Source organism: Balaenoptera musculus, chromosome 1 (genome assembly GCF_009873245.2).
Source record: "Balaenoptera musculus isolate JJ_BM4_2016_0621 chromosome 1, mBalMus1.pri.v3, whole genome shotgun sequence".
Lineage (NCBI taxonomy): Eukaryota > Metazoa > Chordata > Mammalia > Artiodactyla > Balaenopteridae > Balaenoptera > Balaenoptera musculus.
In genome coordinates this window covers 55450328-55467964 of record NC_045785.1, presented here as the reverse complement: position 1 = coordinate 55467964, position 17637 = coordinate 55450328, and the positions used below count along the sequence as shown (strand labels likewise).

General features: G+C 40.6%; 1 protein-coding gene across 3 annotated transcripts in view; it reads right to left on the bottom strand.

Annotated features, from left to right (window-relative positions):
- CACHD1 (cache domain containing 1) overlaps positions 1-17637 on the bottom strand; it is a 210724-nt gene that overhangs the window by 76240 nt on the left and 116847 nt on the right. For all 3 annotated transcript variants that reach the window (XR_005016827.1, XM_036828750.1, XM_036828760.1), the window contains exon 4: positions 829-935. Coding sequence is in view for 2 of the 3 variants with exons in the window: in XM_036828750.1 (XP_036684645.1) it covers positions 829-935 (107 nt within the window). In the remaining variant the exon portion in view is untranslated. The remainder of the gene's footprint in view (positions 1-828; positions 936-17637) is intronic.

The following is a 17637-nucleotide window of genomic DNA, read 5'->3' as shown; positions in this document are numbered from 1 at the left end:
TCAGCTTTTAAAAGGTGAAGCCTTTAGGTTCTGAGGCCCATCACTCAACAAGTGTACATAACAAGACAAACAGAGTGAGAAATGTAGACTGGAACTCCAGGGCAAGAAAGCAGAGACACGGTGTCACTTTGAAGCTATATATAACCATGTGTACAGGTGCCTTAGTAGTTATTACTACTGCATATGACTGGGTTCTAAAAAGACCAGGAAGAAAGTTCAACCTCAACATACAGTCAGTTGTCCATATCCACAGATGCGAAACTCGCAGATACTAAGCGCCAACTGTAATCATTATAGCTCACCATTTTATATAAGGGACTTGAGCATCTGTAGATTTTGGTATCCTTGGGGGCTCCTTGGAACCAAGTGCCTGCAGATACTGAGGGACGACTGTATAGCATCATGGCACTGTTCAGTAGCAGAAAAGCTCCTTCATCATTCTTCAATCCCACCTCCCAAATTAAATATTATAGATAGGGAATACAAATGAATTCAACACTTCCTAAGTGCAGAGACAAATGGGTCTCTAAAGTAACCTTTAAAATAACAAATGCAAAACTGCTAACAAATGAGATAATGGATTAAAGAATCTAGCAAATCACACGGCATACTCCGCATACATAGATGTGTAGTAAATGCTCAATACACGTCCACTCGATTTTCTTCTTCCTTTCCTTCTTTTGAGTGTCAACTTGCTAGAAAGAAATACCTAATTTTAAGTACATATTTTTCCTTCAAAACTTAAAGAAAGTGGCTAAAGCAATAAGTTTGTTCAACTTGAATGTGGTAGACTATAGCTCACCTTTACAAAACCAAGAGATTACTGACCTGAATTTAAGTCTCGTCCTGGATTGAAGGCACGGCTATTAACAGTAGTAGACAGTCGATCACAACTAATTGTTCTAGATACATTGGTATTAAAGTTCCCATCAAATCTGAAACAATAGAAGAGAATTAGCAGTATTTATTTGGTGGTTATTCAATCCAGAAAACTAACCAACAAAAGTAATGCTTCATACTGTGTACAAAATAGGTCAGCTCATAAACAGTAAAACTGCAATTTAAGTATTTTTTTAAAAATCACTTCAGAGCAGTGTGGGTGAAACCAACATCTGCATCTAGAAGGTTTTAGAAATCAAGATCAATTCTAAGGAGATTAAAAAAAAAAATCCTTCAAGCCAACTTTTCCCCCAATGAACTTGATTCAGGTACTATTGATAAAATCATACAGAAAATAGATTTGACAAAATTCAGACTAGAATGAAAAAAATTCAGACTTGAGCTCTGATGTGATATGTGAAACAATTCTTTTTTTTTTTTAATTTTTATTTATTATTTATTTATTATGTTTATTTTTGGCTGTGTTGGGTCTTCGTTTCTGTGTGAGGGCTTTCTCCAGTTGCGGCGAGTGGGAGCCACTCTTCATCGCGGTGCGCGGGCCTCTCACTATCGCGGCCTCTCTTGCTGCGGAGCAGAGGCTCCAGACGCTCAGGCTCAGTAGTTGTGGCTCACGGGCCCAGTTGCTCCGCGGCATGTGGGATCCTCCCAGACCAGGGCTCGAACCCGTGTCCCCTGCATTGGCAGGCAGACTTTCAACCACTGCGCCACCAGGGAAGCCCTGAAATAATTCTTTAAATTATCCTGTCTGAAAACCAATGACCAAGAACAAAAATAGACAGTAGTGAAGGAGAAAGAATGGCTGTGGAGTAGGAAAGATCTAGATTTGAATCCTTGCTCTGTCACTATTAAATGTGTGAATTTGCACAAATTGTGCGATTTGTCTGAGTCCCAGGTTTCCTATCTGAAGAAAAAAAAGAAATAATAAAACATTTTCCAAAGCTGTCAAAAAGATTGTAAATAATGTACCACAGTTCCTCTCATGATAAATGACACAGAGCTTGCACCTTCCAGGTTGTAATATAGATGAGGCCAAGGTCTTTCTTGATTTCCAGTGGGAGTGCAATGCTGGTACTAGAGCTAGAACAATGCTAGTACTCTGGCTAGTAGCTGATCAATAAACACTAGTGTAATCAGTGACTCATTTGCCAGGGCAAACAACAATCTACAAGAAAATAATAGGAAAATGTACCGACTCATTTATATATAGTCACTAAGACTATTTTTTTTAATTTATTTATTTTTGTCTGTGTTGGGTCTTCGTTTCTGTGCAAGGGCTCTCTCCAGTTGCGGCGAGCGGGGGCCACTTCTCATCGCGGTGCGCGGGCCTCTCACTGTCGCGGCCCCTCCCGTTGCGGAGCACAGGCTCCAGACGCGCAGGCTCAGTAGTTGTGGCTCACGGGCCTAGTCGCTCCGCGGCATGTGGGATCTTCCCGGACCAGGGCTCGAACCCGTGTCCCCTGCATTGGCAGGCGGATTCCCAACCACTGCGCCACCAGGGAAGCCCACTAAGACTATTTTTATGTGAATTTAATCCAGAAGTAACGAAAGAGAAAAATCTTGAGCCTCTAAATAAGCTATTTGGGATTTCAGATACTGAGAAGATTCATTAAGTTTCTAAGAGTTACCTGCAAATAAACGCAATCTGAAGTTAGATTTTTAAAAACTTGTGTTAAAATGTGTATCTTAGATGATAAATGTCATTAATGAAATTCCATTAACGCAGGTAGGGAAGCTCTATAACCCTGGAGAAACACTCCTAAAACTCAAGGTCCACGTGATTATTCACATGAATATTGATTTTCTGGATCTTATATAAGAACTACTAAAATGAACTGATTGCATAAGCAAAGGGGCTAGGTATTCAAAGGATGTGCTGGGTCCCAAAGCAAAAGTTCAACAGTTTTGTTTTGATACGTATCATCTCAAAGGAGGTGGCGTTTTAAGAGATTTGAAGAGACTCTTTAGTCCAGCCTCTAACCCAGTACACAATTATATCAACATTGTCAACTGTGCTTCCAAGGACACAGTTGCTTCACCAGCGGGGTCACTCTTCCTTGGACCTGGTCCAGTTTGTCTAGATGAGAAGACCGCTGCCTCAAAAGCCACAGATGGAGAGAAAAGAGGAGATTAATACATCAGCAGTTGCCGGTGTGCATAAGCAACATAATCTCACTGTCCCTCTCTTGTTTTAGCATTTAACATCTGTGAAGCAAGAGTAGCATTAGACAAGGAACTCACTTGCCCTCCATGTGCTAGACAGCCACATTAAACCTATTCCATCACATACGTTTTAATAAAAGACAGATAATATTTAGGCTTTGTGGGCTACAAGGTCTCTGTCACAGCTACTCAACTCTGCCATTGTGGTGTGAAAGCAACCAAAGAGAATTCACAGAAGAACAAGTGTGGCTGTGTTCCAGTAAAACTCAATTTTCAAAAATAGGTGGTGTGCCAGACTGGTTTCACCACCCCTGATCTAGACCAGGGCAGTCCTAGAGAATTCTCTGAGATGATGAAAAGGTGTTATTTTTGCACTGTCCAATATGGCAGCCACATGTGGCTACCGAGCATTTGAAATGTGCTAATAATGTAACAGAGATTAAATTTCCAATTTTGTTTAATCTTAATTTAAATGTAAACAGTCACCGAATAGTGGCCACCATATTGGACAATGCAAGTCTAGAAAGTTCTCCTGATTATCTGCCTAATTATCCTCCAAGTTTTTGTTCACTTATCACTTCTCCAGAAAGGTCTATTCTGATTGTGGGTGACTTCCTAGTCTATGTCAAGTGTCTCCATCTTCTCTCAAAGCAAGTGTCATAATTTTTAATTTATGGCTCCATTTGCATATGTTTTTTAAAATAAATTTATTTATTTGTTTATTTATTTTTGGCTGCATTGGGTCTTCGTTGCTGCACGCGGGCTTTCTCTAGTTGCAGTGAGCAGGGGCCGCTATTCTTTGCGGTGCGCGGGCTTCTCATTGCGGTGGCTTCTCTTGTTGCAGAGCACGGGCTCTAGGCATGTGGGCTTCAGTAGTTGTGGCTCGCAGGCCCAGTAGTTGTGGCTCACAGGCTCTAGAGAGCAGGCTCAATAAGTGTGGTGCACGGGCTTAGTTGCTCTGCGGCATGTGAGATCTTCCTGGACCAGGGCTTGAACCCATGTCCCCTGCACTAGCAGGCAGATTCTTAACCACTGTGCCACCAGGGAAGTCCCTGTGTGTGTTTTTAATGGGTGGATTTTTATAGATCAGGTTATATGAACAGACAAGAGCCCCTTGAGAGCAGACCCCACGTCTTGTTGGTTTTATTCACCACTGTGCATACATAACACTTAGCATTGTTCTTGTCAAAAGCAGGCACTCATATTAACTGATCTTCTACGAACATCCATCGTGCCAGTGCTTAGCCCTATTCTGGGCTTCCTCAGAAGCCTCCAGAGGTCCAACAAGTGAGGATCATGACTCAGATAAATGGTTCGTAATTACTGAAAGTCTAGCCATATCAGAATCACCTGGAAGCATGTTGGAATGCAGATTCCTGGGATCTACCCTAGAAGAGTTTGATTTAGTGAGTCTGGGGTGGGGCCCTGGAATCTGACTTTGACAGTCTCTCCAGGGATGAGAAGCCCTCCAATCCTGTCATGCAGATTCCTTTAGAAATAAGGCAGTAGAATGGCTTTCCACGTGAGCACAGGTACTTCTCTGTATGCCTCAAAGAGACCAAGGACAGAGGATCTTTCAATTTGAATCAAGAGAGCAGAGTAATTCTTAGGTATGCCTGAAACTCACATCTGGACTTTGCAGTACAAATTACAAACTTTTTTTAGACCTACCTATCTCACAGTTGAGGAAAGTGACACCAAGGAACACATAGCAAATCAGGGACCCAAGAGAGACTTGACCTTATCATCCAGCTCTCTGTCCAAGGATGAGCCACACACCACACTGCTTCATTTAAGTGACAAATAAGGAAGAACTTGTTAAAGGGGACAGGCAACTCAAGAGAGTTACTGACAACTTGTCCCAGAAGAAGTGTAAGCTCGAAGAGAGCCCCGCTCTCCCTGGGTGGAGGCTCCACGGCCAGGACCTGGGCCATCAGCCCTTCCCCTGGAAGAAGGCTGACGTCCAGCACCGAGCACATAGAGACTCCCCAGGCTGTTGTGAAATGAGAGTTCGCTCCTGGGACCAGAGAGACCAGGGAACTATTTTATAGGTTGTTTTTCTTTTTGTACTGCATTGTTATAAAAACATTTTTATAACAATAAAACTGAAAGTAACCCATTAACAAGAGTAGGTGCTCAGTAAGCATTTGTCAGTCATAAAAAGGTTTCACAATATAGTGCTGGTCATCAATTATCTGCCCAACCTTCTCTTCCCACTGTCTCCCAACCTATAGCTCTAACCAGACCAGTCCCTCCATACATGTGTTTTCTGTTGGGTCCGAACTGTGATACTCTCTGGTGTTCACTGTGCCCATTCGACAAAGCCCCCAGCTCTTCTCATCTTCCTTCCAGGAAGTCCTCTTGTCAGCCCCAGCCTGTGAGGAGCCCTCTCTCCTCTAAACTGACTAGTGCCACTCTGCATCTTAATTCATGCTTGTGTGTCTTTTCCCTAATTTTTTAATATTGTTTTGTAATCAGGCTTAGCATAATGTCAATGCAGTTGATGTATGACAGATACAGACTGCTTGGTTTTAGATTCTGCTTATATCAGCAAAATACTAAATCAATAAAAATTCTAACATAAGATTTATTACAAATAATGAGAAAATTATCTTACTTATTTTGCCTTCCCCATATACTAAATAAAGGTGAAGTGAGGGGAGATGCCAAGATATTTTGTTATGGAAGCCTTATTGTCTAGACCCTACCAGGTAGCACTTGAACTCCCAATTCTCTCTAAAACCTTGAGAAGTCTTAGTTCTGCCAATGGATTGTAAGTTCCTTGAGGATTTATATTTCTCTCTCAGGTTTAGTGCATTCCTGGGAATGTATAGTTCTCCATAAGTTTTCTTATTGGCGGCTGACTAACGTGGAAGGGCAGAGAACTAAGTCACTGGAAAGCTCTGGATATTTTATTAAATCATATTCATTGAACATCTACGATGAACAAGGAACTGCCACCCCGGCAGAGCATGGTCAGGAGCATGGCCTCAGAGGTACACAGACCTGGATTGGAGTTTGGGTTTAAATTGCTTATTGCTGTCTAACTCTTGAGTAGAACTTACATTTTCTAAGCCTCCATTTTTCTCATCTACAATATGGTGATAAAAACAGTACCTACTTCATAATCAGGAAACGGCTTGTAAGAGCCTAGTACCTAGTAAACATTTAAGAAATAATAATAACTAGTGATGGATGTATTAGTAATGATAACAGTTAACAGCTACTGTGTTGTATACATATATATATTATATCAAGAATATTCCAAGTGTTTTACATGGATCAACTCGTCTAATCTTCACAAGCCCAAGGGAAATATTATTATTATCTCCATTTGAAGACCAAGAAACTGAGGCACAGAACTATTAAATTAAGAAGCTCAAGATTCATAGCTGGGAAGTAACAGAATCTAGATTTGAACATATATTCAAGCTCTCATTCATAATGAATACATTATACTGTATCTCAATAAATCAATCAATAAATCATCATTAACATTATCTAACAGCTGAAGTAGAATTCAATTCTCTCAAAGGAAAGGATTAATCTGAAAGCTTGTGGGGCTTAGGGGAAATCTTTGCTTTTTACTTAATAGGAAATGACAGTAGCTAAGCATAAGGCCTCACAATGGATAGCTACAGAGAAAGAACTCTAGGGACAAAGATGAGGATGCAAAGGAAGATGAATTAGGTATTAAAGGCAGGTGTTCTCTATTAATTGTAGATAACTTAAATTTTTAAAATGTTTACTACTGGCATAGCTTTAGAATTGGCCATTTTGGGGTTACTTTTTATTATTTCACTCCAGAAAAGCCTCAAGCTCCCTTCCCATTCACCACTAAAATCTGAGAGGTTTCAGGGCAGCAGTGGTAGCTAGAAGTTCCACGTGAACAGAATAGCGAGCATGTCCATTCGCTGCATGGAGAAGAGATGCAGCAGACCTGGGGCCAGCTCATAGCAATTTTCTCCTTTTCCTGGTACCAACTTTCTCCTCTGAGAGAAAGACCCTGGCATTCTGGTAATCTGACCACCTTAAACAAATGGCTTATGTACAAGAAAGATAAGATAGAACTAAGACCAAGAAAGAGGAAATTTCACCAAATTCTGAGAAATTCTCACGTGGGACAACGAATTCCAGGTGCTGAATAACATAACGGACAACAGACACAACTTAAGCTTTACTGTAAATGTGAGCGAGGCGTAAAACTGAAACACGGCTCAGGGAAGCGCCAGCTGATGTGGTGCAAACACACAGCCTTCCAGAGATCAAACCTGATCCAAAAATAACACGTAAAATACCTGAAGACGTTATTTTTCTGAAGGAATCCACAGAACAACCCTGATGTTTGAGAATTAAATAACCACTTTGCAGGAGAACCTCAGCCAGAGGGCAATCTGACCTATTGTCTAGCTGGCTCACAGACCTTTGGATTCTGAAAGTTTACTAGCAAAGAATGAAACAGATTGTTACCTTGTTTCAAGAACTGGATTTAATCCTTGCTTCCTGGGTAATCCCCACATAGTGAATACTGGTGGTTTTAAATTAATTTATTCCTATTAAGTCCCCACATTCTGATATTGAAAGGATTCAGGGACATGACAATCATTCTCCTTCCTCCTGCTTCTTGCTCCATGGAGTTCTTTAAGTGGCAACAGTCTCAATGTCTTGAGTTCCCCCGCATGTGGGGAGCACCCACTCCCCAACTGAGTTAACATGAAATGCCGAGAAATAAACCTCCCTCTGCTTCTATGGCTGCCGACACTGCTGATGTGCAGGCAGGTAAGGAAGCAGGTGTCAACAGGGGGCTTAAGAGATACAGGAGCACGGTGTGTCCACTGGTGAGTCCGCTGGGAGAAGTAATTACGTGAGCAAAACCTCTGTGGTTATCTCTCCACCTTCTACTCACTCACACTCAGTAATGCTTGTTTCTCTTCTGGACTCCAAACACAGCAGTAAAACTCGCTTAGCCATCCTCCAGGCACCAGACGAACAGTTGCTTTGCCGAAGACAGGAGCGCATTTATGCCCATGGGCCTTTTAGAAAAATGATTTCTAAAAAGAAACGTGCTATTTACCCTGATTTGGAGACTGAGAAATGTGAAGCTCGTGCTTATAATCCATTTTAAAAAGATGTCAGTTACTCTTAAGGGTTACCTAAGAGATTTTTCACTGAGAAATATATTAGCTGCCAGTCACATTTATAAAACTTCAGGTTTATGGAAGGGTCAAGAACTGGTAAAATTATAGATCTTCCTATAAAATAAGCAGGCAATTCAACTTATCTTTATATCTGTCCTTTAAAAAAGTAATAAGAGAACAATCCTACATAAATCTCCTGTAGACTCTCACTCTAAAAAGGGGAGATAGTGGATTATAACTGCTTTCTGTATTCATTTTCGTAAGATAAAACCAGTGCCTGAAAATTAGTTTCAAGAGAAATAACTCCATCTTTCCTACCCCTTCAAGTTAAAAAAAGAAAAAACTTCCTTCTGGATTTACTTTCATGAACAACTGATCGAAACTTCATCCCGAGGGAGAAAACAGAACTGTGACTCCCACTTTGATCTCTTCCCCATGGAGAAATTCACTCCCTGCCTGGCTTGCAAGATGTTCATTTGATTGACGTTTGCTCTGATGTGCAAACTGCTTTGAACTTCAGACATTTAATTCCCATCAGGCTGCAGTCATTTTTATTCTCCTTCAACAGGATTTACAAGCAGGAGATCAGCAAATGTAGAAGGTAAAATAAATTTGCAGAAGCTTTGAATCTCACATCAAAACAGTGTTCAAGTGAGTTCCAATTGGATTTCATTCAGCCTCGATTCACAGTGTAAATCAACTTTTCAGTGGAGTCCCAGTTTAGAAAGAAAAAGATATAAAGGAGAGAGACACATACACCAGTTGGGGTTTACTTCCTGAAATCTCTTTCTTGGTCTTTGTTTAAATTTCCTTTGGAAGGTGATTTGCCAGGCAAATCACTTAAAACCCCGGGTTTTCCTCAACATTTGCAGCGAAGCTGCTCAATTTATCACATAGCACACAAAAACCACACCCACAGTGTGGGTTCCAGGGGTGCTGGTGAAATGCGGTATTATTCATGGGCACATTTTAAAGGTAATAATTTAAAAAGCAAATCCCTGTGGATATCTCAGAAGAGCAAGGCTTACAGTAATAGTTGAGTCCATAAATAAAGCCAATATGATGACACCTAACGGAGTAGGGGATATTTTTTACTTGTCTATTGTTTTTAATCACTGCTAGAGATAGGTGCAAAAGGTTTAAAAAAAAAAAAACACCAAAACACCACATATACACACCATTTCTTGGGGAAGCAAAATCTGGTATCAGATCAGAAGCTGGTGTGGAACAAATGCTGTGAGACTTCAGGTGGAGCTCCCAGTACAAGGCAGTCCCTTGCTGCTGGTGTCACTGAACTACCAAGTTCCATTCTAAGAGCAGCACACATTTTTCTGGGAAGCAAAGAAGGCAAGACCCCTCGACCAGTAGCTCCAGGAGCCTTTAAAAGGAGACCTGGACACCAAAAAACATCCTAGTAACGGCCCAACAGTGCCTGGTTTACTCAGATATGACAGGGAGACATTTCACTTCACCTCCATTCAACCAGGTTCCTGCTCATTCTTTCTGGGAAGTGTCTGCTCTCCAAATATTTGAGCAACACCAGTTGAAAAGAATTAAACAAGAACCCCCTTATCTTCCACTTAACCACCCATGAGAATAACGTTAAGCAAAGAAAGAGCTAAGATAAAAATCAAACATCTACACTGGCAAATATTTAAACTCTGTTTGAATGGTGGGGGAAGAGGTAAGAATGGGATCACTTCAAAAAGGAACTCTCACATTTATAAAGAAAATGATACTCGACACCCAGCCCCAACTGAGTTTACTTATTCAAACACCTAAATTAATGGGCAAACTGAAAAGCTGTCAAATAATGTGTAATCATGTTCCAAGAAATGGTTTTTCCTTCCATCTCTGCAGAGATGGGAGAGATAAGTCACATTCTTTCTGTTCTTATCAGTAATAAGGATTAAATCTTCAGGGTTCATCAACCCAGCCAGAGTGGAAACAAGGCTGGTTTCAAATGCCCTTGGAAGGTAAGGCTTTAGAGCAATCAAGTGTCTCCCTCTCTGTGAGAGTCTAAGTGTCATACAAACCAGCCATATTTCTTTTTTACCATTCTCACTGCCCCCCTCCCCGCCCCCCCTGCCCAAAGCAGATCCCTGGGAGAAGACCCTGCTGTAATCTGGTTTTTGCTTCTAGATTCCATTTAACCTGCCTTCTCACACAAGCTTGGAAAATTGCACAGGTGTGACATCTGGGGGAATTGGAAGTGGATCCACAACCACATTAAACATTTATCCTTTAACTTCCTTGTCACCAGGTTGGGACAGCGATGCCTGAAGAAGAAGAAAGAAAGGTATCTGAAAAAACAAGAGAAAACGGGCAGGTGGACAGAGGCCGGGTGGGATCCACAGGGTCCCTTTGTGCCGTTCTGTAGCCCCCTGTCCATCTTACCACTTGACCTCTAACAAGGACTTCACACACTTCACAGTTATTTATTTATATACTTTCTCCCTTGCTAGGAAGATGCAAAGAGAGAGATCCTTTCCCATGTTTATCCCTAGACCCTAGCCCAGAGTCTGCCTGTGAAGAGTAAAATTTTAGCAAATGCTGAATGACAAAATGCAGAAAACCGAAGAGGCTGAGGCTTGCCAGGACTGGAGACCAGAGCTTGTAAATTCGTGTGTTTTTTTCCTGCGCATACACTGGGTACTTAGTAAATAGCAGACAACTGTGAGTGGTATGACACAGACATCAAAGAGAAGCACTAAGAACCTCAGTTAGCAGATGACCTTGGACATGAACCGGTTCATTCAATCTCTCAGGCACATTCGTGAAGGAGAGAGACAAGGCCTATCCAAATCTCCCTGTTCTGTAGAAGGAACATGAAACGTAAGATGTGGAATACTTATGGTTAATGTGTCCTCAAAAGGAATTACTGACCCAATATTCAAAAGTTAATAAAGCTACGAGTCTGAAGATAGCTGGGTCCATCCTCATGCCAGACCAGTCGAGTCTCCAAGAAAGATAATAGACATGGGATTTTTAAATCTTGACCTTCTTTGGAACACTTTGATATTTTTGCACAATAAAACACATGAAAACCTCAAGGGAAGTCCTCTGCTATAATAGGGTCTATTTCTTAAAGCTGGCAAAGAATACTCGGTAGTTTCTTTTAGAGACTAGCTAGCTAGATAGGGAGCAAGCAAGAAGGAAAACCGCAAGACCACTGCTCCCTAAAAATCCATAAAAGGCCACTGGTGAAAATCAGTATGCTAAGCAGTGTGGCAGGTCTCCTGTCCTTCCTTCAGGGAAGGTCACACAAGAAAAATCTAGAAAGCAGGATTGTCAGCAGACCCAAATGCATATGTTTTCTGCTATGAGGGTGCTCATCAATACACCTAAAGATATATTTATATCTTTATAAATATCACACACACACACACACACACAGAAATGACACAGACTACTGCAGTAACGTGGTTTTAAGACTGAGAGACAAACTAACCAGACTGTGGGAGCTTTATATTCAGCCAATTTAGAAACTTCGGAGGGTCATACAATAGCCTCAAGTGAAATTCTAAGAAGGAATACATAGTTCAGCATTTCAATTGGCAGATAAGCCATTCCGATTTTACCACTGGTCAAAATATTTTACCATTAAAAGAAAAAATGATTTGGAATCAGGAAACCTGGGTTCCACACCCAGCTCCCCTGAGTCCTGACACAATCTCTCTGAGCCTACTTCCTCATCTGCAAAATGCAGGAGGAGGGGGATTGTACCCAACAGGCCTGAGAAGATCATAGGAAGGAGGTAATGGAAGTAAAATAATGTTTACAGAAGAAAGTATTTTACTGAAGCATAAACATATGTAACTCTTTTACATAAGTTAGATATTGCAACTGAGTAGGCGTTCTGAAATGTAAGGTGTTCTACAAAATCTTTGTTGAATTTTGAGCTCAACGCAAGTCCTTCTGGTACCTGTATCTGTAACATTTCGCCTGCCTGCAGGTAATAATAATTTTTAAGTGGACTGAAGATGAAATTGTGCGATAAGGCAGGGAGAACACTTGAAAGACTGAGATTCACCTTTCAGTACTGTGAGGGCAAAAACACAAAACACATCTTCCTGTGGAAGGAACAGGACCTGCGATAAAATTAAACTCAGTGGTCAAGAGCCACGCTTGTCACTTTATTTGACCTTGTGTTACCCAAAGAAAAATAGAACAAGAGTCATTAGTGCAAAAGCACCTGGTTAAGTCACAGTGCTTTATTTCTCATAAGAACAGTAATAATAAGAAATAAAATGTATATAGGGTTAAACAATTTTTATCATTTTTTTCATGTGCACCACCTTGAAATAGGGCTGGAAAAAATAGGATTTGCCCACATGTGGGTCAGCTGTTATGCCTAGGAACATCATTTTATACAAAACTCAAGTGTGCATCAGCACAGCATTAAAACTATACCTTTCCACTATGCCCTCTCTCCTGAACTGCCATGCATATAACATAGTTGGGGGGTGAAAACATCTGTGGGATGAAAATAAAGTGATGCTACAGGCTAAAAACTCAACTGCTTGCCAAACACCTCTTAAGAATGATCCACATGCGACTTAAATTCAAAATCAGCATGTTCATACTGAATTCACCTTCCTCTTAAATATCTTTTGCTCTTATTTTCATTGTTAGTTAATAATTCCCCTCCTCTGAGATGTTCAATTTAAAATTTAGAATCATCTTTTAAAATCTTCCTCCCCACCCAGATCTCCAATAAAACCTAGTTGGCAGAATCTATATATTCTATATTCCCTGTCTATGGGTAATATTCTACGTAACCCATCACCACCCAGGACATCTTTTGTTTTCCTACAATCCTTCCTTGAGGTGTCCTTACTTTTCTCCTAGATTATTAGGGTGGCCCAGCTTGACAAACAACTTGTCTCTTCACCACAATTTATCCTTCACTTGCCAACGAATTCATTTACCCAAATCTCAGACCTGACCACAGTCTTTCTTTGCTTTAAAACCTACTGTTTACAGAGGGAAATTTGTCCAGTCAACCAAGGATCCTGAGCCCGCCCCATACATCTCTTATCTGCCATTCCAGCTATACCTTACCCCTCACCACACTCAATGCTTTATGATGCTTGCTGTTTTCTGGTCTGAAGCATCCTTCCCCGTAGATATGTCTGCAGGAGTTCCACTCTTCAAGACCTCAACTACCACTCTTCTACCAAGCCTGAGTGCTCAGAGACCTCTGTTCATAATCACTTTTTCTTCTCAAAGAGTCTTTGGGTTTTTCATGACACTTGACACAGTCTGCTTAGTTTACTCTGCATCCTCTGAGCTCCTAAAGGTACAAACTGCTTTATTCATCTTTGTCTATCAGACAGTGTCTAGCACAATGTCTTGCACTTAACTATCTTAAACATGATACAGACAAGTTGAGTTGAAAGTGATATATACATAGATATTTGGAAATTTTGTGCTTTTAAATTCACCCTGTATAATAATCATTAGTATTGTTATAATAATTATTCATATCTATTATTATTATTGATTGAATCTAGCTAATAACTGAGATAACTAAGTCAACATCAACTTAAGTTTCCTATCAGAGCTTATCACAATGGAATAATACTCAGATGAAAACGATGACCTTCATGAATGGGCATAAAAGTACTTGAATTTCTGCCTAGAGGTAAAGTAGCTCAGTAATTCTGACGTCATCATCACTACCTGTACTCAAACTAAAGACCAAATCAGGTTTGCTACCATGCATGAACTCCTTCAGCAAATATATATTCAGGACCTGTTCAAGCAAGGTACTGAAAACAAAGTTGACAGGGTCCCTGAACTCAAGTGTAACAGGAGGAAAGATGAAAGGGCACACAGGATAGAAATATGACTTAGAACCTGATATCAACCACTCTCACAGCTATCCAGAATCAACCTCAGCCACCTTCAGTTCCTCCCTCTTCCAATACCCAACAGTGGGTGCCAACAGCCACGTTCAGTCCCCCTTCTTGTTCCTTGCCTACATAAATGAACTCAAACTAGGTCTTCTAGTAGTTACACGATGGACAAGTAAAATCCCCTTAAAGGGGATCATCATTTCATTCCGTTTCTCAAAAATTTTAAATTCTCTCATTCAAACAACCAGTATTTACTGAGTGTCTACCACGCATCAAAGACACATGGAAGCAAGAGAATTGTCCTTCATTTCATTTACAGAGCTTAAGGTCTCCTGAGTTATTCAGTCTAGAATTTGAGGTTCTCTACAATATGATATTAATCCAATTTCTCAGCTGCCTCTTCCATCACTTGCCCCAGACACAATGTACTCTTCAGTGTTCCTGGCCATTTCCTTCCATGGGGGTTTCTTTAAATTGACCTTTCTCTCCTGGAGAGCTCTCTCTCCATATCCCTATACGTTCAAATCCTTTTCCTCCTTCAAGACTCAGCTGAAATGCTTCTTCCATAAACCATTCCACAAATGTTTACTTTTTAAAGTTAATAAATAAATGAGTAATTTAACCTCTGTAGGTCTTGCTGCATAATATCATCTTTTTTTTTTTTTTTCCCTAGGTAGCTCTCGAAAAGATGAAGAAAAACTCCCTAACAAAGCTAGAATTTACAAATTTGGGCAGCAGGAAAAGTTGCCCATAATGAATCTTGAGTTGGCTCTCTGGAGTATAGTTCAAACTGCTCAGTTTACAGTTGAGGAAGCTATGGACTAAAAAGGTTAAGTGAACTTTCCAAGATCACACAGCAAAGCGGCAGAGCAGAGGCCCATCTGGTCTTGGTACTATATTCCTATGATATAATCTATATCACAACTGAATTTAAACTGAACAGGAAAGCTGTCTTTACTGCTTAAGCTGTTTCTTTTCTACCATGACAGAGACTGAACTGATTTAAAATTAAGATATTTAAAAAGAGGCTCGCCTCCTTTTAAAAATGAAAGAAAGCTCATGTTTGAGTTCAGTTTAAAAAAAAAAAAAAAAAGAAAAGGCAATCACAAACCCTGACCTGATGCTCTTTAGTCCCGAAAGAATCCTAAGGAGCCTAGTACAGGAATCTGAACATGATGAGTCAGCATGTGAATCATCAGAATTAAAAACAACTCTCTAAGTAACTTATTTCTGCCTCCTATGATGTCAATAATACTTGAAGAACTTAAAATGTGAACACAGAAATTTGCACAACATCTAAATCATACCACAAAATATACAACCAATTTACATGGATAAAGACTTACTCAAATGCCGTCACTCCTTTGCAGGCAGCTCATTAACATGGGCATTAACTTTTTTTTTTTTTTTTTTTTAAAGAGAAGCAGTCTAGGAGAACACTATAAAGTTCCAGGAATGAGAGTCTGGAATCCTCCAATCTAAACCTGAGGGTTAATAAAAATTCAACTTCAAAGGTAGGTTTTGTAGACCAATTTTCTATGCTTTCTCTAAGAGGGTGTGATGCTTAATTTTATATGTCAATTTGGCTGGGCCAGAGTGTCCAGATATTTGGTCAGAGACTATTCTGGATGTTTCTGAAAAGGGATTATTGGAATGAGATCAACATTTAAATCAGGGGACTTGTGGGTGGGCCTTACCTAGTTAGTTTAAGGCCCTAATAGAACAAAGACTGACCTCCCCAAGCAGAAGGAATTCTTCCAGCAGACTGGAACTGTAACTCTTCCTGGGTCTCCAGCCCCTGCTGGGCTACCCTGCAGATCTGGGACTTGATCTCCACAATCACGTGAGCAAATTCTTTAAAATAAATCTCTCTTCCTCTCTCTCACACACATCCTAATGATTCTGTTTCTCTGGAGAACCCTGACTAATAGAGCTATAATATGGGCTTATTCATGAGAATTGTAATCAGGAGGCTGTGTTCTTGCATCAGAACCTATGCTAGTTGCTTTGTCTGCAGCACAATACCCTCAACAGGTTGAAGGATAAGACCTGATTCCTGAAATCATATTGTTCTAGTGGGTGCCAGCTGGGGGATGCATTGAATTTGGGCTCTCAGAAAGTGAGATGAGTCCTATATGCCTTTCCTGGTGACAGTATCAATCTCAGTGGATGGCCCAACTCAAAGAGCTCCTTGTAAAATAGCAAGAATCCAATTTAACAATGGTGTCCAAAGTTTCTTCACTTTTGGGAATCAGTGAAGCTTTTTTAAGTTTCCCTTGATGGGTATGACAGAATTCTCTATAAGGCTGAAGTTTCCTAGCTTTGGGTGGCTGGCTTCGGAGAGCCTTGAAAACAAGTTGCTTACTTACTGTAGCTCCATCAGAATACTACTTTGCTCATCTCAAACCTGGCCTAGATGCCTTAATGCCAGTTCCCACCATGATTATCCAATTAACAAGCATTAATTAAGTGAGGATAACAGCACTGAATCCTACTTGGAGACACAAAAAAGAATAAAAATCTCAGTTCATCTTCCCAGTACTTCCTCCCTGGTTTAACCTCTCCATTGTTCCTGTTTCCTTAAATAAAGATATCAAAAATAAAAAATAAGAATGTTACCAGGCAGGAGCACCTACAAAAGAAATTGGGGAAGGGAGGAGAGAAATGGATTAAGAGATGTGGAAGACAAAATTATTGACTGATTTATGAAAAAGTCAAGGGTTAACAGGGACTGCTGATAAAACTATAGCTTCAGATGTGCACAGGATAACCCAATCTCTGTGGCAAGCCAGGTTTTGGGGATAGATATTCTCAGTATTATGCATAAAGTAGCTATATTTAAACCTGACAGAATGAGCATGTATGTTTAAGATGGCATATCAGGGAATGTACATGGATAAGACATTTTAAAAATTTATTAACATTATATCACATGCTAATGTGGGCCAAGCAGGTAATGAAAGTCAGGGGAATAAGCTGGGTGTAATGCGATAGGAGCTAGTGGGGACTGTGGTGAAGGGGAGAATGCAGGCTGTCTTCAAAGGGGGATGCTCGTCACAGAAGCTGACTACTGCCTAGTGGGAATGTGGACCCATCATTGTCAGATCTAATTTTAGAGAGGACAGAAATTTGGATTTTTCTTTTTCTTTTTTTTTTTTTAATTTTTGGCTGTGTTGGGTCTTCGTTGCTGCCCACAGGCTTTCTCTAGCTGTGTCGAGCGGGGGTTACTCTTCATTGAGGTGCGCGGGCTTCTCATTGCAGTGGCTTCTCTTGTTGCGGAGCACGGGCTCTAGGCACGTGGGCTTCAGTAGTTGTGGCTTGCGGGCTCTAGAGTGCAGGCTCAGTAGTTGTGGCTCACGGGCTTAGTTGCTCCACGGCGTGTGGGATCCTCCTGGACCAGGGCTCGAACCCGTGTCCCCTGAATTGGCAGGTGGATTCTTAACCACTGCACCATCAGGGAAATCCCAGAAATTTAGATTTTTAAAATGTGTAATTCCCCTAAAGTTTAAAGGTAGGCAACAGATTTTAAAACTTACAAATTTAAAAACCTTTAAAACATCTCGTGGAGCCAAGATAAA